Raw genomic sequence first — 22,848 nt, forward strand, 5'->3', positions numbered from 1 at the left:
TTACAGAACGCCCTCACTGAAAGACCCTTTGACATAACACACATCAGACAGGAAAAGGATTGTGAATAGGAGTCAGACCCCAGACACCCTGATTACCGACAGTGACAGTTCACCCACACTTACCCAGCTAACCTTTCAAGTTCCCTAGCTACCTACTCTTGAACTCAATGTAGGTATGGCCCAGTAGATGATTTAAAATAGCTATTACCAGCTATTTTAATGAAATTAAAAAAATGAGCTTCTACTGTACAGGCTTCAGCTCTAATCCCAAGAGTTCTTCCCCTTCTGTATTTAACTGCAGTGAAATGGTAATGAAGTCTCCTTTCATAAACCAGAATAACTTACAGAGCAAGCAAACACCTACTGTTTTGTATTACCATGTTTATCAGTATTGCACTGATGAACGTGATACTGAGAAAGCAAGAGCACACACACTTCAGAACATTCTATGTAATTATATTTGTCAGTTTATAGAGACTTCATTGTAAAGAGCAAAGGCAATAGGGAAGAAGATAACCAGAAAATGGAAAGGTTTGATTTAAAAGCAAATACAAATGTCAGGCAGATGTAATTTAAAAAACATTAGAAGAGTATTCTGGAAGCATTTTTTCATCTTTGTTAATGGTGAAAAAACATCTTCACTGCACAAAGTCTATGATCAAAGGCACGTTAGGTAAAGTCTTGTTCTGTTTTTTCCTTCTGCAGGTGAATAGACTATTTCTTTAACAATTTTTGTGATGGACTTGAGAAATGAGCAGTTTTAAAACTCCAGAATACTGAGAAATACTTTTGGTCAAGAGGGAATAAATGAAAGCTACTATCTTCAGAGGCTTTAAATCAATCTTCAGCTTACAGATAGTATATTTTACACTGTTTATGGAAATTCAAGCAAATATCATGATCTCACCATGGACGAAGTAATTCCAGGGCTTCAGAGAACTTGTTATTTAGAAACAAATTCAGTGCCATTGAACATTCTTCCAGAGAACTCTTGAGATCCATCTTGGATGCCCTAAAAAAAAAAGAAAGCTTAGTTTAATCAAATTGTAAATATAAACACAAAAATATGTTTTCTAATATAACTGAGCAGGTGTTAGCAATTGTACTGTATTACTCATTTTTAAAATCTAACATTACAAAACCAAGTCAGATGATTTATCCATGCTACAAATTTATAAGAAAACTTATTAAAGTGATGTTTATGACTTTGCCATCCTGTTTAGCAGCCAATATGCAATGGAGTCATTTTTACTAATATTTCTGTAACAAACATACAAGTTATTGCACCTAACCTCTCAGATGTTAGTATAAATGCAGCATCAGACTCTATTCAGATCTAAGTCTGGAGAGAGATGACAACATAATAGCTTTAGTCCAAGAAAGCAGTAGACAGACACTCACTCTGCAAATAACTACGCCCCAAAATACTCCAGTCAGAAGCCTTCAGCCACGTCAGAAGTTTTTGTTCTTCCTAATTCACTTCACAGCAAAGTTATTTGGAATTGCTTAAGAGCAAGCTATCTAACAAAACTGCTACCTCAATCAGTTTTGTCTGATAGTTAAGGAGCACTCATAAAATACTCAATGTGTGGAGCTGGTAACACACCAGACATTCCCAGCACTAACAAGTAGCTAGCAGCTACGTAGCCTTTACAGAGCGCATCTGGATCTGGAAAAGATAATCTGTTTACAGCTTTAAAACAACAGGTTTAGGCTCCATAATGGGCTTTATTCAAGAAAGGTTAAGCAGTGCCAAGTAACAGATCACACCAATGAGATGAATATTTAAGTGCTCAAGAGAAGAGATGAATCCCAAACGAGGAATTTAAGACAAACCATAGGGAGTTCTGCTATTCTAAATTTGGAAGTAAAGCATGCAGGAAAACAAAACAAAACAGAATAAAAAACCTAAACAAAAGAAGGTATTAAAATGATTGGACAGAAAACCCCCTTTTTTCCCCACCTCTCTGTTACTCTTAAAAACATCTGTTCTGCTTTTTGTATTCGTTCTGGGGCAGAAAATTGGGATAGATGAACACTGAAAACATTTCTTCAAGTTTGTCCTTTTTTTTACCAGTGTACATGGAAAAAAAAAAACATCACTTCACCGAGACACAAAATCTGCACTCAGCAATTTGAAATCACTAAGTATTTAATACTGAGCCTACCAAAAGGAAAATCTTGCACTTCATTACTGAAAATTGTGAAGCTTCAAAATGCTCAACAGAGCCCTCCTTTTTTTAAGTCTTTGGGATACTGTTTAAAAACAAATAAACAAAAAACATATCCTGAGCCTGGAGCCATGGGCTATATTTGGCTAAAAAAGAGATGTTTTCTACACACTAGGTACTACTTAGGGTCATACATTCGTTTTGTTGCTGAAAGATGCTCTGTTGATTGCAATACTAATGTAATCCCTAAGGAATAATAACGTAAATTTTGGTCAGCTAACAACAGAACTACATGATCACACACGACAATGATTTTATATAGCATTTTATCAATGCAGGAAGAATAATCCTTACTCAAATACTTTAACAATCTTTACTAAATTTTATTTAGTTACAGATGCAAATAAAAAGATCACAATAACAAAAATAACAGTAACAAGTTATAAATCAGATAAAGTAACAGCAGTAATTTTTCTTTGGCTTCTGTCAAACAACTCTGTATCTTGTTATTTCTACACTTCATACGCTAGACCGTATTGTAAATTACAGAACACAAGGAATCAATTCACAATTGAAAGAGTGTCAGCTAGTCTCACCCAACCTAGACATTCATCTTTTACATAGTAGTTTCATTAACCATAGGTCTTTTCTGTTCACTCAAAAAGCTTTACAGTGTGCATTTAAGTATACAATCATTGATTTTACTAGAAGTATAGCTTTGAGACTACTTAGATTGTAGTGCTACAACTGAACTTTTTTTTAAAAAAAAGTGTTCATTTATGACTCTTTTTTCTTCATTTTCCAAGTCCTAAACCTTATACAAGTCTGTGTGAATTATCTCCACTAGATAACTAAAGCCTACTCAATGACAGCAGAGTATTTCAGTAAATCCATGCATTTGATTTTCATTTCCCCCTCACTACATGCGTTTTCTTGAATTTCTGAATCTCACACATCAAAGAAAAATTAAAAGAGGGGGAAAGAAGAAGAGTAGAAGCACTCTTCTAGTAGATGATGGCTACAAAATTAGATGCCATTTTCATTATGACTTCAACAGGATCATTGACAATTTTAGTTTTCCCCTTTAATAAGGTTTGCATAATCTCTTTGATTTTAGACTCTCTCCTCTAAGTCCTTAACTTAGATTAACTGATTAATCCTTCCTATTGGCTCCTCCTTGATGAGGAAAAAAAGGAAAGTGGTTTACCAGGTATTCAGATTTTTATTAGAAAGCAACAATTTGCCACTATTGCAGACAACACAGGCAAGGAAGCACCACACCTCCTTGGCAAAACAGAGGACTTTGCACTTCATTTAGATTTGTTCAAGTGGTTAAACGTTTTCCATTAAAGCCAACATCAGTAATCAGTATGTTTGTGATCCTATTCTTATTAATCAATACTGTCTTGATAAACATGCAAATTTACTAAATATAACCAAAACATTCTGAGTGTACTTTAGCATATTTGAATTATGAATATGTCAACAAAATAGTCCAAATCAAAGGATTTATATCACTAGCAGAGAAATGTATGTGTTTTTACATATCTTCTTTAAATGTCTTCAACAGCATACTCCCCGAAGAACAATGGTAAGAAATAAAAGAGACTCATTTAGAACAACTGAAAACTTCACAGAATAGTTAGCTAATTCCATAAGCAGCACCTGCAAATAGATAGCTATGAAAAATTAATTGCTACCACTCTCTGTTTCTGTTACAAGGGAGAGGGTACGAGTTAGTCTTTTAGTAACAAAGCATCACCACCACTGTGCCTTCCAAGGCTTCTGTGTCCACATCTGACTTTGCTAGTTTTAGGAAACTAATTTCACACAACATGCGTTTGGTTAACAAATTGAATATGCAATCTGTCTTTCCAGATGAAAAATGGTTTCATTTGAAGAAATTCTCCAAACAAAAACAAAAACAAAAAATTAATAGGCTTTTTATTTTAAAATACTATATTTCCACTGATTGCTTTTTTTTTTTTTTTTAAGGAAACAAAATCGAGATTTAGATGGCTAGAATGAGCCTTTATTCTCTCTCTTCTAATATGTATTGAAATATTTACTATTAGAACAATAATCCTTAGTATGTACATAAAGGAGCATTAGTAATTGAAAGTACCAAAACTATTTACAGCTTGTTATGTTTCTGCTCCCACCACCCCCTCCCAACACCCCTCACATCCCAGCTGATTTAAAATGAGCTGAACTGGTAATGACAACTAACTCAAAATGTAGGCAAAAAAAAAGTTGTTGCTCTAGTATTTAAGATAAAGTTATTCGAGTATTTAATGAGTTTGATAGAAACAATTATCTATCTGTCAATTATCGGTGTAAGATCACTCCAGGAGGGCAGTCATTGAGACTTCAAAGTATCAAGTGGAACATGCTGTTGTCTTTATATGTAAGATTTAGTCAGCCAACCTCACTGCAACAACTTAGCAACTGTTCTCTGGAAAAACGGCAGTTACCACACACTGGATAGATCAAGCTGCCCAGGGCCCCATCCAATGTGGCCTTGAACATCTCCAGGGATGGGGCACCCACAACTTCTTTGGGCAGCCCGTGAGAGTGCTTCACCACCCACTGAGTAAAAAAAAATCCTCCTAAAATCTAAACTATATCTGCTCTTCTTCAGCTTAAAAACATTCCCTCTTGTCCTACCACCATCTACCAGTGTAAAAAGTCAGTCTCCCTCTTGCTTTCAAGCTCCCTTCCAGTACTGGATGACTGCAATGAGGTCTCCACAGAGACTTCTGTTCTCCAGACAGAACAAGCCCAGCTCACAGCCTTTCTTTGGAGAGGTGCTCCAGCCCTCTGATCACCTTCACAGCCCTCCTCTGGACCTGCTCCAACAGCTCCACATCGTTCCCGTGCTGGGGACCCAGACCTGAACACAGTGCTCCAGCTGGAACCTCAGGAGTGCAGAGGAGAAGAGCACGATGATCTCTCTTGTCCTCTCCTCAGGGCTGCTCTCAAGGAGTTCTTCTCCCAGTCTGTACACACATGTGGGATTGCCCCAACCCACATCCAACACCCAGCTGTGCCACTCAGCTAGGTGTCAGCAAACTTGCTGAGGGTGAACTCAATCCCACTGATGAGGTCTTTGATATAGATGTTGAAGAACACTGTAGAGAGGATACTATTTTGCTGTAAAGAATCAAGAAAATATGATGCACTGCAACTTAAGGAATAATTTCTCAGGAAAGAGCTGGCAAGTATGTGACTCATACTGAAGCTTTGCTAATGAAGAATCTTTTAGACATATTGGTTTCTTTAACACAAATAAAAATCATTTTGGGTTCAGTCAGAATACCAACAGATAAGATAGTAAGAACCTACAATCTGTAGTCTTGTTCTTGAGTAACATGTATGCAAGTATCTAATAGGATATTTATTGCTAAGACAATGATGACAATACAGCATTAAAATGTATTTTCACTAAGTAGATAAGTCTAAAAGCCTTAATAATTGTCAAATTCTGATGCTTGTTGATGCTATTCACTGTTTCTAGAACTTCAAAACATAGCTTTCCTTTCATAAGTAAGAAGTATCTTCAGTGAGAAAATGTAGTATTTTGCTGTTTATGTACCACACTGACAAAATGAATAATTAAGTTTTTCTCAGAACATAACAATAAATAGCAGTATTGCCTCACTAGAATTTACTCAGTTATTCTACTTTCCTGGCAGGGAGGCTTGTGTTACTTTTGAACACTGCTTTACTTTGAATGTATTCTTCTTTTGTAATGTCCGAGATCAGTGATAATCTGATACCTTTAGCTGATAAGATCCTTCTCCTTCATCCTCTGCCCGACCAGCATGCAGACACACAGGGATTTTTTCACGGTTGAAGTAGAGATCTCTGTGTTTGATGTGCATTGCTATCTGTCCTTAACATAAAGTAAACTCAAGCCTTCAAAGTCTTAGTGGGTTGGAATCCACTGTTGTCATGGGTTTTTTTTTGTTTTCAGTATTCCACATCATAATATCATGTAGTGCACTGGGAGTTAAAGTGTTAATGCTCCAATTTCAGGTACCTATTCCTATACATCACAGAAGTCATGGGATCTGGCGGTCTCTTACTGCCTTGCAGTGGGTGCTGGAGGGTGCTTTCCTAGCCATTCCAAGCTCTTCAGGTTTGACTCAGTCTCAGGAACTCTCTCTCTCCCCTATTTTATTTATCAGTCTCAATTTCAATTAGATTGTATTATATTGTGTTATCTTGCATTCCGATATCAAAGCTGGTAAAATAAGTTTTCCTCCATAGATTGTTGCTGCTGTTTTGTTTGTTTGTTTTTTTCTTCCTTGAGCCCAGCTCCCATCTCCCTATCCCTTTTCTCTTCCCATTCTGTGGGGCTAGGGGGGACCAGGGGCCTACTGCCCCCCTGTCACAGGCATAGATTGATCTAGTTAACTCTTCCTGGAAGACCTCCTCCCAGACAATACCAAAAGTATTCAACTATAGCATTCTCTGTCAGTTTACAAAGAAATCATTAAATAATCATTCCCTATTCACATCATGTGAATACTGAACAGCCCCAGAGCTCAACTCTAGGGCTAGTCCTATTCAGTGTTTTTTCAATCAGTGATCTGGACACAGGATTTGAACACATTCCTTAGCAAGCTTGCTGATGACACTAAGCTGAGAGGTGCTATTGACTCTCTTGCGACAGAAAGTTCACAGAGGGTATTTCTGCTGCACTTTGGACAGTAATTACAAGACACAGGCATACACTGTGAGACAGCTGGCTGGAGAGCAGCTCAGCAGAGAAGGATCTGGGTGCCAGTGACACTAGGTTGAGTATGAGCCAGCAGTGTGCCTTGGCAGACAAGACTGCAAACCTCATTTTGGGGTGCATTTGACACAGCACACCCAGATGGTCAAAAGCAGTGATTATCCTGCTACATTTGGTATTGGCACAACTTCACCTTAGATACTGTGCACAGTTCTGGGCTCCACCACATAAATGGATGTTAAGATACTTGCAAGTGTGCACAGAAGGTGACCAAAACTGTTACCAGGGCAGCAAGGCATGTCCAGTGAGGGGAGGCTGAGCTCACTCAGGTTGCTGAGCCTAGAGAAGAGAAAGCTGAGAAGCAACCTCACTGTGCAGTAACTTTTCATTAGTCCTGAAGAGGTCAGGAAGTTGAACTTGATAATCTCTGAGGGCTATTTCCAACTGAAGCATTCTACGTCTTTACATGCCAAAACAGTCTTTATGTTCTCTTTGCTTATCTTACTACTTATCAAGGAGCCAAAACACTTAAAATGCCATTACCACATTACTACTTATTTATCCCAAATGACCCTGACACTGCTTTATTGCAACAGGAAGGATTTCTCTCCATGGCATGATTTTGCTGCATTTTTAATTCAGAGTACTGACTCAAAACAGCAGTGACTTACAGGACTGCATTAGGTCCTTTTAGGACCCTTTAGGTCTGCACATAGGAGCTGTAAAAATATCCAAACTCCAATGGGAATTGTTTTCACATTAACATGCATCCATGCATAAACATCATACCCAAGCAAATCAAGAGACAACTCAACTATTGGTTCTTCAACCTGGAAATCTCTCTTCAGATATTTTTCTTCATAGTTTTAAACTCAGTAGTCCTCATGGTTGAGAAGAAAAATAGGTTTCACTTTGTCCTGATCATTCATCACTCATATGAGTCAATTGTAATACTCTACTCTTCTGAGTTGAGGAGTGCAAAAAACTAATTCGAGTAGTTTCCTAATGCGTAATGTTATTTTATTGGGTGTACTACCTTCCTACCACAGATAAAATAGTAAATATTTACAAACAATTTTATGAGATGAAATGAAGATTACAGTAACCTTCTGCATACAAGAGTTTGGTCACTTACCTTGTCTCTAGAACAAAGTCCGTTAGGTCTACACTTTACGTTTTGCATAGTTTTGCTTTGGACAGTCGGAAAGTTTACAAGGACCTTGGCAGTACAATTCAGATTCACATACTGTGAACACGACAAATAGACATGGAAGGAAAGACAGTGGCTTTTAGCTATGCTGGATTATTTTCTTATTGGAAGGGAGTACTCTTAAAACACTCATAAAGGTGGGATTCATTTTTTTTGTTGTTGTTTTGATTTTTAAAAATACAAGCAAGGACAGTTTTATATCAGTTTTATCTCCATAGTAGATTGTGCACACATTCTTTCATGAGAAGCATGAATTTTACAAATGTAAAATCTGTGCAGATTATATATTCAATGGAAATGTTATTAACTTATGGGAAACATTCACAAAAATTTCATTGTGAAGCAAGACAGATTTGATGAAATAATTACTTTGAAGGCACGGTGTCTTCACTGTTTCAGAACTTCATCAATGCATGCTGTAGTCTGTGTACTCAACATTTATTAAGGAAACAGCACTACTCAAGTTTTGGCCAAAATTGTGAACAAGCAGAGGTTACTCTGAAAGCTCACTATATTATGATGTATTCAAAACTTGGCAGTTTTTTAAAACAAACGAACTCAAACAAAGAAACAAGACCACAAAACACACAGAGATATGTTAAGTACTAGCCAGGCCGCTTTCAAAAATTTACCAGCAGTTCTGGCTGACCAGCAAGATCCTAGTTGACTGCAGGCTGATGACTTTCATGCCTGTCTATAAGAAAGGTCAGAAGGATAATCCAGAGAATTGGATCTGTCACCTTGACCTCAGTACCTGGGGAAGTCATGCAGCAGATCATCTTGAGTACCATCACTGCACAGGATGTGGTACAGGATAACTAAGTGACCTGACTCAGTCAGCGCAGGTTTATGAAATGCCTGACTAACCTGATGTCCTCCTATGACAGGATGGTCTGTATAGTGGAGAATGAGAAGGTTCTATCTGCTGTTTACTTAGACTTTAATAAGACATTTTATATTTTTTCCCATAGCCGCCTCCTGCAGTAACTGGCTGCTGCTTGTTTGGATAGATGCCCTGTTCACTGGGTAAAACTGGCTGGATGGCTGGGTCCAAAGGGTCGCTGTGAACAGACTTAAATCCAGCTGGCAGTCAGGCACAAGTCATTTCCAAGGCTCAGAACTGGGGCCAGATTTTTTTCCCAATATCTTTTTAAACAATATTGATGAAGGGATTGAGTGCCCTTTCAGTAAGTAAGAGTGCTGAGGGAACTGGCGGAGGTGATAGCCGAGCCGTTTTCCATCATCACTCAGAGCTCCTTGACTGGTCAAGTTCCAGAAGACTGGAGGCTTGCCAATGTGACTCCCACCTACAAGATGGGTTATAAGGAGGATCCAGGGAACTACAGGCCTGTTAGCCTGACCTTGGTGCCGGTGAAGGTTATGGAGAAGATTGTCTTGAGAGAGATCAAGTGGCATGTGCGGGACAACTGGGGGATCAGGCCTAGCCAGCATGGGTTCACGAAGGGCAGATCCTGCTTGATCAACCTGATCTCATTCTGTGACCTAGTAACCCATCTGGTGGATGAGGGAAAGGCTGTTGATGTAGTCTATCTAGCTTCAGCAAAGCCTTCGACACTGTCTCCCACAGTAATCCCTACAAAAGCTGACATTGAGTGCACCCTCAGTAAGTTTGCAGATGACACCAAGTTGGCTGGAAGTGTCAATCTGCCTGGCAGTAGCGTGGTCCTTCAGAGGGATCTGGAGAGGCTGGATAGCTAGGCTGAAGCCAATGGGATGAGGTTCAATAAGACCAAGTGCTGGGTCCTGCACTATGAATCAAAGAATCGCAAGGTTGAAAACAAAACCTGCAAAATCATCTAGTCCAACTGTCCTCCCATCACCATTGCTACCACAAGCCATTAAACCATATCTTGTAGCTCCTCATCCAGATGCCTCTTGAACACTACCAGTGATGGCGACTCCACCACCTCCCTGGGCAGGCCATTCCAATGCCTGACCACTCTCTGAGAGAAAAAGTTCTTCCCTCTGTCTAATCTAAACCTCCTCTGGTACAACTTGTGGCCATTTCCTCAGGTCCTGTTTGGGAGAAGAGGCCAAACTCCTCCTCATCACAACCTCCCTTCAGGAAGTTGTAGAGTGCAATGAGGTCTCCCCTGAGCCTCCTCTTCTCCAGATTGAACAATCTCAGCTCCCTCAGCTGTTCCTCATAAGATTTGTGCTCCAGACCCCTCACCAGTTTCGTTGCCCTTCTCTGGACACGCTCCAGAGCCTCAATGTCTTTTCTGTAGTGAGGGACCCAAAACTGAACACAATACTCAAGATGCGGCCTCACCAGTGCTGAGTAGAGGGGAATGATCACCTCCCTGCTCCTGCTGGCCACACTATTTCTAATGCAGGCCAGGATGCTGTTGGCCCTCTTGGCCACACTGTCAGCTCACGTTCAGCCGAGCATCAACCAACACCCCCAGGTCTCTTTCCTCTTCACACTCATCCAGCCACTCAGCCCCAAGCCTGTAGCGCTACAAGGGAAACTGATGACAGTTCATACCATTTGTTATTTTTGGAAGATCATTAGAGTAACACTTTCACTTCTTCCTCCCTACAGATTTTACTGGACACTATAATTATATTAGTATTCCATTATAGTAATATTCCATATTACTCTCACACAAGTAGGAGTTTATGTTTTCCTTGATTTCTGGAGACAGCAGTTAGTCATCTATCCACAAAAAAGAACTAGTAACAGCAGAAGACAGAAATGACACACCTAGAGAGAATTCAGTTCAGTTGGCTTGAACTTTCACTCCCAATGCTATTTCATTATAAGGTATCACAGAATCACAGAATCACAGAATTGTAGGGGTTGGAAGGGATCTCTAGAGATCATCGAGACCAACCCCCCTGCCAAAGCAGATTCCCTACACCAGGTCGCACAGGTAGGCGTCCAGGCGAGACTTGAATATCTCCAGAGAAGGAGACTCCACAACCCCCCTGGGCAGCCTGTTCCAGTGCTCCGTCACCCTCACCGTGAAGAAGTTCTTACGCACATTCGTGCGAAACTTCCTGTGCTGCAGCTTATGTCCGTTTCCCCTCGTCCTGTCTCCACGTACCACTGAAAAGAGACTGGCCTCACCACTATGGCCACCACACCTCAGATATTTATAAACCTGGATCAGGTCCCCTCTCAGTCGTTTTTTTCTCAAGAGTAAACAGACCCAGTTCACTCAGCCTTTCTTCATAAGGGAGATGCTCCAGGTCCTTCACCATCTTTGTGGCCCTCCGCTGGACTCTTTAGCATTTAGGTACCAGCATTTAGTCTGTTATTTCTAAGTCTAAAACCATGAATTACACTGCTGTTGCTGCAATACCAAGACAGTTGCCTCTATTAGCATTTACATGATCAAGCAATATCACAGCTAGTATATTTTAAAAGTTAAATTCCTTCTTCCCCCTCATCTTACACTGGAATGTTACAGAAATGTTGATGCAGAAAGAAAAGAAACACTAGCTAGCTGTTACTATAAATCTGTATATGTATTCAGGAAAAAGCACCAAAACATCAGTTCTCAAAAGAAACAGTTGCAAAAAAGAAAAAAAAAAAAGATGAAATTATCAGAAAGAAAATCATTAAGGAAGACTGAGGTATCCACATGAGAAATGAAGTAGTTGCTCCTAGAGAAAAATCAGGAATTATTAAAATACGCATGCAAATAAGGACTTCTCACTGAACATCAGAATTGCCAAAAGAAGTTAAAATTGACAGCCTTTCACTGAATATTGGAATTTCAGTGAGATAACATTTTAATTCATCAATGAATATACCTGGAAGAAAAAAAAAAAAAGTAAATTTACTTTGGGTTTTTGGGTTCTGTTGGTTTTTTTTTGTTTTGTTTTTCCACTTTTTAAGAATCAAATCTTTACTTCTATTTTAAAACTCATCACTGCTGCTGCTGTTTGCCCTGACCCTCTCCACTGTAAAAAAGGGCTCATGAATGTTAAGCTTTGTGCTAATTACTACCTCTGTAATTGTCTGAAGGTGACTGTGTAACACTTCACCTCTCACTATCTGTGCCTGTGTGTTCCAGGAGCACATGGCAATGTCCCCTTAAGCTGCTAACCACAGTAGACTCTTATGACAATAAATTGCACGGATCATTACTTTCAGAGCTTCTGTAAAAAAAGAAATTGCAGTGCAGCTTTTCTGTACTCTTTTCAGATTGTTTTATCCAGTGTCCCTCTACTGAAACAACATTTAAAATCCTTGTCAGAACTGAACAGAATTCAACTGTGAAAACAGAAATAGAGAGGTAAAAGAGATCCAGAAGCACATTATTGCAAGAAAATTGGCAGTTTTATTCACTTGTATTATTTAGACACTGGAAAATTCATACAAGTGAGACCATTTGCTATGTAAAGAAACTACAAAAAGGTTTTATTAAAGTTACTATCTCGTCAGACATGTATGATCTAATAAAGATGACAGATGGTAGCTAGAAAAAGCTTTATTCCTCACAGATCAGAAGTCAGAGAGAAATGTTGGCACTTCAAGAGAAGTGTCTGGCCTCCATTCCTGATTTAAAATACTAAGTTTTATGAAGTTCAGAAAGGCTAGAATTAGATACAAACTACAGGAGACAAGGGCTTTATTTTAGGGAGTACTACTCCTCACATCAGCTGAAATATTTCTGATACTGTCTTACGAATGAAGCGTGTTCAAAAATTCAAAGACAACAAACATGATACTAAAAAAAAAAAAAATTCCTTCTTAAAAAGTCTCAGCTGACATCCAATTTTAGATACCAGACCACCACCTGTCAGGAGACTATTAGTGTATCTTTGCTTTACATTCTTCAGTTGAGTCTTGAACTTTGCGATATGAATAGAACTGTGTTTGTTCTAGTTAAAAGGAAATCCAGTGTCTACAGTACCACTTCATAAGAACCTAGCAATGAAATGCAATGAAGTGATCAAAAGATTTTACTTCTAAACATTTGCTCTAATTTACATCCATGGGAAAGTGGAGGCAGATTAAAGAAGTTTACCTGTATCTTTATTATTAATGCAGTATTTCCATAGCACACGAAAACATCCAATCGCTCTGTTCTCACATACGATGTACAGATGCAACAAAATGATTGAAGAAGTACAAAGCAAGAAAACTGAGGTAAAGTTCTTCACCTACTGAAGTCCCAAATGGCACAGAAAATATAGGGTCAACACTAAACTCTTCTTATTGGGCAACTAGCATCTGTGATTGCCGACATCACAGTGCACCCCTTTGAAACTCAAAAAGAGAAGCTAAAGTAGTGAATAAAAAAGTAAAAGAAAAATCACCATTATCTGCTCTTACCTACTCTTTATTTTGATAGCAATTGGCACTTCACATGCACAGTAAACAAAATACACATCTTCCACAATGAATCAGCCATACTGAGAAAAAAGACACTGCAAAAACACAGGCTACCATTTACCTATATGGATATGCACATATAATTAGTCTAATCACTAGTGTGATTGTGATACAAGCATATTCAAGCAAACAAAGTATGACTTTGATGCAACCTTGCAAAACATATGTAACCCTAAATGCAGCCAGCAAAAAAAATTAATTGGGGGTTTTGGGGGAGAGGAGGAAGAAATAAACAAAGCAGGTAAAAAAATGTGATTTACACTGTTCTGTTGGACACTAGTAGAAATGCATACCATTATAAAAGGTTATGAAATTCACTAACAAAACATAGTAATTCAACAATATATTTAGACGTACATTTTAACATGTGATCTTTGCAGATAAACTCAGATTTTACTATGTTTAATACCCCATATGAGTCTAACACCTTACATAAATAACCCAATTGAGGTCAATACAAGATACAATGAGCAGAAAAATGAACATCTGAATGTGCTAGAGAACAATACAGTCAAAATTTAATATATAGCACATACGTACAGCTACATAGCTAATACAAAAATTAGTTTGTTCAGCATTTCCCATATGGAATAGGACATAAGACAAGAAAATAGTTTCAAAAAGATCCTCTTGAAAAGAGCTAGCATATCTAAGTAATAATAACTGTTTATTGACAGATTTACACAAAATGAATAAAGAAGTCCACTTATCTTGCTACAGAAAAGATAAGAAATAAATCATCCAGCAAGTATGACACCAGATCAGGCCAGATGTTTATGTGACTCACACTGCGTCACGCAAATACTGGCTCAGATCCAAGCAGACAATTAGGACAGTGTAGTCCTACTAACAGGACCATTCTACCTAACTTTAAAACAATTTATCAAAATTCATCACATAGTAAACTTACAGCCACTGTTGGAGACCTTACATTACTAAAATCTCTAAAAAACACACTGTGTTATACATAGCATTTAGTACTTAAAGAGCACAGAACTGCATTCCATTAAATAAATTATTTAAATCAAAAATTACACCACCTCAAATGCTTAATTAGTCCACCTACCCAGAAAAGATGTAATCTGCAAGTGCAAAGAATGACTACAAGACTTACACGGTCCTTCAACTGCCACATTTTAAAGAACAGCATCCCAAAATACACACCTTGCGGCATTCTACAATCCACAGCATCCTTGCTGATTAAGCACTGACATCAGCAGAGAAGCTGCTGCTTGCCAGAAGCACTGTTCACCTCTGCAAAGTGCAGAGGAGAAACAGTTACTACTTAAATCCATTCTGAATATAATGTAACCTTTTTCTCTCCTCTCCAAGGAACTCAACCTAAACTACAGCTTTTTTTTTTAAATGTTCAGCATACCTGCCAAAGTAGATTTCCACAGACAAAATCCCGTGTATCTGGCTATCACATTTTCAGAAACCAATAGGCAGAAATAATGTACTTACAAGGCTAATTTGGTTAACTTCAGGTAAGTAAATACAGTCCTTATGCAAAAATAAGTGCTTCTTCTTTCACTGTCCTTTTTCCACCTCACATCAAAAAGACAGGAAAAAAAAGCATGCAGAGAAAACTGTTTTACTCCTCAGCACCCGTGAGGTTCCATTAATGAGTTAAAGCAAAAAGAAAAAAGGATAAAAGTTCACAAGCCAGCAGCTGGCATCTGAGGCACTCTCCATAGCTGAATTTAAAAGAAATGTCAGTTAGAGTGGCAGCAGCTACAGTCAATGCTGGAAGCTGATGCCTCTGCGGGAAAAGGATGCTGGGAGATTTTCCCAATCTGTGCTGCAGCCTAATTCTAATCCATCACTCTTAACTGCAAGGAGAAAATGGAGACAGGAGGAACGCAAAGTGATTTATATTTAAAGACAGAAAGGGAGTTGCCTCGGTGTTCACTGAATAATTACAGCATCTTTTAAGTCAGACAGAAAAAGAGAAGTATAGTAATGCAAACGCAGTAAAAATAGAACAAACGTGCAGGAGTTGGGAGCAGGCAGCCCTCTGAGGAGAACTAACTGGCTTACGCTGGATTTTCATTATTTCATAGTCCTCACACAAATCAACAATTTTGCTTATCCTTTGACATTCTTTTCCCTAGAAATTCGAATTTTTAGCTAAAATCCCATGACTGAAACAAAACAACAGCTCAGCTAATTTAAACAAAAAATAAGTTATCTTCAGGAATATCAACAGCAACAGGAGAGAGTGGAAATCGGAAGCCAGCAGGAAGTTTCATCACTCAGGTCTAGTCTCTCCAGATGAGAAAAAAAGCTCAGTACATGGGTGCTATGCAGCAGAAAGTTAAGCCACGCCTCTCCTCTCTTCCTCCTGCCTCCCCTCCTCCCCACAAGCTTCCCCCCACCCTTCCTCCCTTCCCTCCCAATCCCCCCCACCTTTCTCCACCTATTGTTACCTTTTAAAAACGTTCTTTAAAGCTATACCGTGGGGGCTAAGGAGATCTATTCCCAACTTCCACTGCTGTGAGGAACTGAGCTTTGTTCACAGAAACTCCTCTGGGAAAGCCATCGGAACAGTACAATAAACAATAGCTTTGCATTTACTGAAATTTGTCACTACAGGTTGGGTATTAAGCAATATGTCAAATGTATCTGTTTAAAAAACTCACTTTTCAAAACATATGAGAACGCATTTTGCATCAAATAAATACTGGGAAGCAAACATACACATCACACAAACACTAGGAAAGAGTTGCACATTATTTCCTGAAACCCTGGAGGAAACCAATATACAGTATAAAGGATTTTATTAACATGTGAAAGTAATAATTGTTTGCTGAACCAGAAAAATATTTAAAATAACACAAATTTTGGCTCACCGAAGTATGTGCAATAAATGCCATTCTCAAAAAGCATCCACAAAAAGAAACTGTATTATTAATACCTACCACTCTGACATTGACTTCCAAGCCAGTTATGGCTAAGTGTATAGGTTTTTTTCCTAAACAACCAATTCCACCACAGCTTCTCAGTACTTTCAGAAGCTCACCATCAAATTAATGCTTGCCCTATGAAACACCCATAGGAACACGGCACACCACTGCCTACCTAACTGATCCACAGCACAACCATCTGTAAGTTAAAACTGTGACTCAGCAGCTAAATGTCCCCAACCAAACACAGTTCTGTTGCCAGCCCAATTACATGTCTCTGCTGTTCTAGAGACTTCACAACACTATTTCATCTGTTCGTTGCTGCTGCCTTTCTTTTTCTCCCCTTTTTAAGAGGACAATAACATGTGGAATTGCGTATTTCAAAGTCATCAGGAAGTATCAATACTTGGCCTGAAGACTCAAACAAATGTTGCACTAGAGGCAATAGGTGTAATTGCAACATATACAGAATAATTAGCAATAACACAATTATTGTCCACTCCAAACTCCCAAACTTAGACAAGTTACATTAGGTTTCTGTCCTGACCACTGCTGCTGCAAATCTTTAGACTAACAACATAAAGTAGGCTAGCTTGCCTTACTTGTGTGGCTCTGAAAATGTTATCTTTACATGATCACTCCTTTCTTTGGCCTTCAGGACAAAATAAAAGCACATAAAACTTTGATCACAAATTGTTAACACCTACTTCTCACTGCTTTACAACAGTTTAAAGAAAAACACTGTTATTACACATTCTTGGCTTCCTGAATTCAAATTTGAATTTAGAGTCATTTCCTCAGCTCTTCAGCCTCCTTAATTGACAAAACACAGACACATGTGCAGGTATAACCGAAATCTTAACTACACTTCTGAGATTACAAGGATAACCTGCTCTAACTTCCTTAAACACTTCTGGCTCTTAATCTATCACCCCAGTAATACCACACAGAGCTGCTTTGGTAGGATCAAGGATTAACTGAATCCAGCTTTGGGTAGGAAAAGGAAATGCAAAAGGAATGATATTACAACAGGAAAATGTGGGCACTTTCGCTGAAATCAGTAAGGATAGAAAATTCTAAGAAATCCATTCTTCACCAAAACTCATCGGTCTGTTTTTCTGTAGAATCCTAGCTTCCATATTTCCTCTATTTCATTGTTCAGTTATACTTACAGGAGATCACACTATTTTTCCAGTTCTCCCATCAATGGTACAACGCACGCCTCAGTGACAGAATTTTCTACACAGAGGGAGTAGTAACATGAAGACTGCCTCTGAAACCGAACTGATTACAGCACTCAGGCAGACTATTACGTTTCTTCCCAAAAACAACTACAGGGCATCCTCTATAAAATAAATCCAGACAGTTATTTACCATAATACTGCTACTTTAAATGTTGTTATTCCTTTAAATAAGCCTCTGATAAATGGGTGGTAATTGAACATATTTTCTTGCCTTTCTTTACCTTAGAGAAAAATACTGCACACCCACGAGACTATTGGAAAGTACAATAATTTGACAATAACTTATTCCTGTCACATAAAGATGACACTTTAAGGAAAAATTAAATGAAACAAGAGAAAAATCAAAATAATTAACATTTCATGTAAGTTTTCTAACAGATAGAGAACTTCACAGGAGAAAATACATACAAAAAAATATCAGTGACAAAAGTCAGTACATTACTAGGCATAACACGATGAGAAGCTGGAAAGAGCTCATGCCTTTTAATGATCTTCTTGTAAAGAAATAAATTCCACATTCTCACAACAGAAAACACGGATTTCTGTATTCCATAAAAAGAATTTATGAATAATCTGGGGGCAAATTTAAATAGCAGAAATAAGATTAGAACTATATTTGATAGCTTTCTCACCACAAAATTCAGATGCTGGTGAAGTATTTTAGCAAGAATTAGGAAAAAAGAAATCACAAATCTGTTGTATTCATGCATGTCTTTGAAACTATAGAGCCTTTGTAGCTAATAACGTCAAGTTATATTACAAAACAGCCTTGCACAACGCTTGAAGCAAGGAAAATATCTGATAAGCAGCAGCTTACCACCAGAAAACTTAATTACTGGCAGAGGTTTGAAATTTAAAAACAGAAAGATCCATTAGTTTTGAGTTACTCAGTCATGTTGCAAAAGGAGATGCCAGTACAAAAATAGTTCTGAATTAACACAACCACATCATGAAAGATCTAGTTTCATGATTATCCCATCTATACTCCTTGTGAGGTTGAACATGCCGTACCAAAAATTATAGTCAAGAGCTAGAAAACTCAGTAGGTAAATTCAGCAGAGAAGATACTATGTCACATGCCACTGTTCCTCCTAAGCAAAATGTCAGAATGACTTAGCAACCTTACTTTAACTCTGGTCGATAAAGAAATCAATTTACACTTCGTGATCCAATCATACTTCTGTAAACCAAGAACACTAGCAGAGTTGCTGAATATACCTACAAAAGCTAACACAAGTAAAAGATCGCAAAAGCATCTAGATAAAGAATCTAATCCATTTAGACAATCAGAGCAAAGACCGATTTCCTCCTGGACTCATCCACAGATACAGCAGCCAGCACTAAAGATTTAGGGAAGGATTTCACCCTCTTAAGATAACTCACTGTCATTTAATTTTATACAACCTACCCATGATTCAGCAATAATAACAATTTAAAAAGTGAATAAAGATAGTTAAAGAGAAGATAATGTAACAAAATTATCTGCTAGTACTTACTGAAGCAATACACAGACCAATGGTACTTCATAGATATTTTATTAAAAGAATTACAGACTGGTATATAAAACACTGTGATGAGCTGGGTCCCACTCACTCTTTTAGAAATTCTCTAAAATAACAAATTGGTCTTGAATAAACTCTTTCCTTATAAGTACACCTAAATTGTTTCATATCTACAGTACTGTATATTTAAAAATATTTTAATTAAATTTTAGTAAAAATTACCTGTGTAAAATCAAACTGCAGTAAGCCACTCAAACAAATGCCAGATATATTGTCACAGAGTGGTAACAATTTAACTTTCTTATCTGATTAGAAGAGATTGACACACTATACACTGGAAAATTCTAAGGGGAACTTTATCAATAGCAAAATCAAAAACAAGATACAGCTTCCCAAAAGAGAGCCTCTAGTAAATTCGTTGTTTTGATGAAGTAATGGTTTCAAGTTTTTATTACTGTTTTAGTAAAAGAAAGAATTACCATTAAATCTAGACAGATCCAGGTGAAGAATAACCAGTGTGGCACTAGATTTGGGAAAGGCCTCCCCAAAGCTGCTTGTCAGTGTCATCTGAAAATTAAAACCAAGGAATTTCAAGAAAACAAGATTAAAGAGTTCCACTAACAGTCCCAGAACATTAAAGTCTCAGGGCTTTTTAAAGTTCTGTGGAGACTCTGTATAATAGCTGTACATTTTGAAGAATTTGAGGAAGGAGAGAGTCTAGTTAAGTGATAAATCCTGGACAGATACAGAAGAATATGTATAATGTCCACACATAATGTCCACACCTGAGAAGTAGCTAATTATCTAAACACAGAGCAAGTCAGCAGCAGCAAGTATTCCAAGAATACCGTTCTTATTGTTCAAATCTTCACGAGTCTTCTCCACAAACTTTATTTTCCAAGCAAGTAATGTACACAAATTATCCCAACTGTCTGATCACACTCTTTATCTCTTAACTTATTGACCAGTGTCAATCAAGTAAATTTTACAGAACAGTAGCAGATCTAAGAAATAATTTAAGTCAACACCGAGGTAGTGCAGAAATATATGAAACAGGGACCTAACGAGGGAAAAGTTACAGCGTAATACTTGCACTGATCTGCTGAAAAATGAAACTGCACATTGACCATCCAGGAGTAAGGAAGATGCATCTGGGGGAAGGAGAGGTAAGTAGGTCACAAGGACATGTATAGGGAAAGCTTGAGCCATCTGGTAAGGGAAGGTATAAGTTCATAAGACAGTAATCACTATGAGGCTCAGTTCACTGCTCATGGCCCATTCCTCTGCCACCTACAGTAAACACGTGAACCAGAAGAAAGTACTAACAGAAATACCTGAAACTTACCGTAGCTTCAGCAGAATGTTTAACTGCAATTAAAAGTTGACACTGTAAATCACTAATGCTTTTCAGAATCCTGCAAAACTTTAATAAATAGGCAATTTCCTCTTCTTTCCTTTTATCCCGGATAGTTAATAACTTAAAGGCCTTTAATACTGTTGACTAACCAAAAGCCTTCAACAGCCTCCTCACTACCTGCAAATATCTAATGAAAGCTCCTCAAAGCCAGCAGTAGTGTGTAAAACTAACAAAGGTCCTTCCATACTATAACATTTCTACATCCTATTATACACTGAGTCCAAATTTCTAAATTAGACTGAAAAAAAATCTTAATAGTTGGAAGAACAGTGCTGCTCAGACATGTATTCCTGGTACTTTTCACCAGTTAACTGCCACCACATAACTCAAATGGAACAAAATGTAGTTCAAAACTACTAAAATTCAGCTCCAAGTAATTCTTCCTCTTTGGAAGAAAAAGCTTAAAAAAAAAACAACAACACAGGATTTCATAGTAATTTTAAAAACCATACGTCGTTGGAATAATGGCAGACATTTTAAAAGTATGCATAGAAAACTATGGATACTTTCTCTTTAATATTACTAGCCCTTTCATTCACACTTAAGACCATAAAGACACTCAAAAAATAATGACATGCAGAACCTGATGTTGGAAAACCTCATATACTTGCCTGTTAATCTATACATTCTGTTGGACTTGAGAAGTCCAGTACTTCCTTCATTTCAGCAAATTAATAGGAAAGCACATCTCTCTTATTGCAAAAGCTTTATTTAAACAGCTGTCTGTTTAGGAGAGGCAGAGAAGCACTGCCAAGTACACCTGACCAGCATTCATGAGTCTGAACACAGTGTATTTTAGTAGGTATCCTCTTAACACCTACAAAAAGTGAGGTCTTTACTGGTTCAGTAGCCTGCCAATGAGTACGACAAAGGTTAATCCCTAAATTATTTCAGGGCTAAAGCTGCTATCTCGTATTTGCGCTACTCAACCAACCAAAATAAGAGAAGACACGCTCCATGAAGACTGCTCAGCACACAATGCACATCTCATGAAAAGTCAGCATGCTAGGCTTTCAAAAGGATGACATACACTGCCCTTTCCATCTATGGCAGTTTTTTTAGTACAGACTATTTTAACAGCATATGCAATCACGACATATAATTTCAGAGTCTGTTTAAATGCCATTCTTGTCCATACAGTGTAACGACAGTTCTTCCGATGTAGCTGTTCTGTAAACATAAACAATTCTTGAGACATGAAGACGAATTCATGCATTATTTTCTACATAAAATAGTAATAATAGAAGTAATCAGAAAAAAAAATTAAAAAAACAAGTAAGAGCATGCAGTGAATGCAGTCAGTCACACTGCATGTTCTCCTAGTCCTGAAAAACAGAACCTGTTGCACAGCTGCCCAGCTCTCTTTTCCTTTTCTAATAACCATAAAATAGGTTATAAAGTTCACTTTGTGATCTCTCAAATACTACTCCACAAGAACTGCAGGTGGTCCTATATCACTGAAACAGGCTAAATAGAATCTGTGAAGTCTAAACAATGGAAAATTGGTTTTGATATATATATATATATTTATATTTTTATATATATATATAAAATATGCATATATTATATTTATATATACGCACATTTATTGTAGACAAAATGTATATATATAGAAATATATATAGGTGTATACATGTATACCTAACTACATTAAGGAAAAATACCTGTGCAACAGTTGGTGTAGCAATTTCCATTCAAGAGTATTGCTTCGGTGGTCAAGTATAATGTGTCATCCAATGTTTTTCAACTTATGTAAATTATCTTTTTCTCACCATACAGAAATTTGCCTGCAGCTGTCATCATGCAACAAAGTTACTAAAATTGTTATGTTAATTCTTTACAACTTTCTTATTTGCTGACAGGCACTTCATCATATACATCAACCTAATTACACTTCCATTTCCCAGCTCTTGAGACCTTGTAACTGCTCTAGAAAATACGAAGTTGGTGCATACAAAACCATTTTTCACTGAGAAGGTGTGCATAGAGTATTTCATTACTGTATACAGTTTAAAAAACAAACCCACAATTTTTAAATTGTTACTTACACAGGAATGTTTTCAAAAGCATCTTCAAAATTTTCCTGGAAAAGAAAGAAAGTGTTTCAATTAATGGTCTGTGTATGCTCAGGAACTCTTTGTGTAACACAGTAGAAATTTACGTTTACCAGGCAGCATTTATTCTATAATATAATTACTGGTTTATTCATAGTCGTGCTTTCAGTGCAAATCATCACCTGAACACATTTTCCAAAGGCTCACTGCACTACAGTACAGTTTAATGGTA

The 22,848-nt window shown here is 37.6% G+C and overlaps 1 protein-coding gene across 2 annotated transcripts in view; it reads right to left on the reverse strand.

The window, feature by feature from the left end:
* TTC39B (tetratricopeptide repeat domain 39B) overlaps positions 1-22,848 on the reverse strand; it is an 87,736-nt gene that overhangs the window by 32,445 nt on the left and 32,443 nt on the right. For both annotated transcript variants that reach the window (XM_085213784.1, XM_085213785.1), the window contains exons 2-3: positions 22,611-22,645; positions 908-1,012 (exon numbers count right to left, since the gene is read on the reverse strand). In XM_085213784.1, the coding sequence (XP_085069910.1) occupies positions 908-1,012; positions 22,611-22,645 (140 nt within the window). The remainder of the gene's footprint in view (positions 1-907; positions 1,013-22,610; positions 22,646-22,848) is intronic.

The sequence above is a fragment of the Meleagris gallopavo genome, chromosome Z, assembly GCF_905368555.1.
Source record: "Meleagris gallopavo chromosome Z, MGAL_WU_HG_1.1, whole genome shotgun sequence".
NCBI lineage: Eukaryota > Metazoa > Chordata > Aves > Galliformes > Phasianidae > Meleagris > Meleagris gallopavo.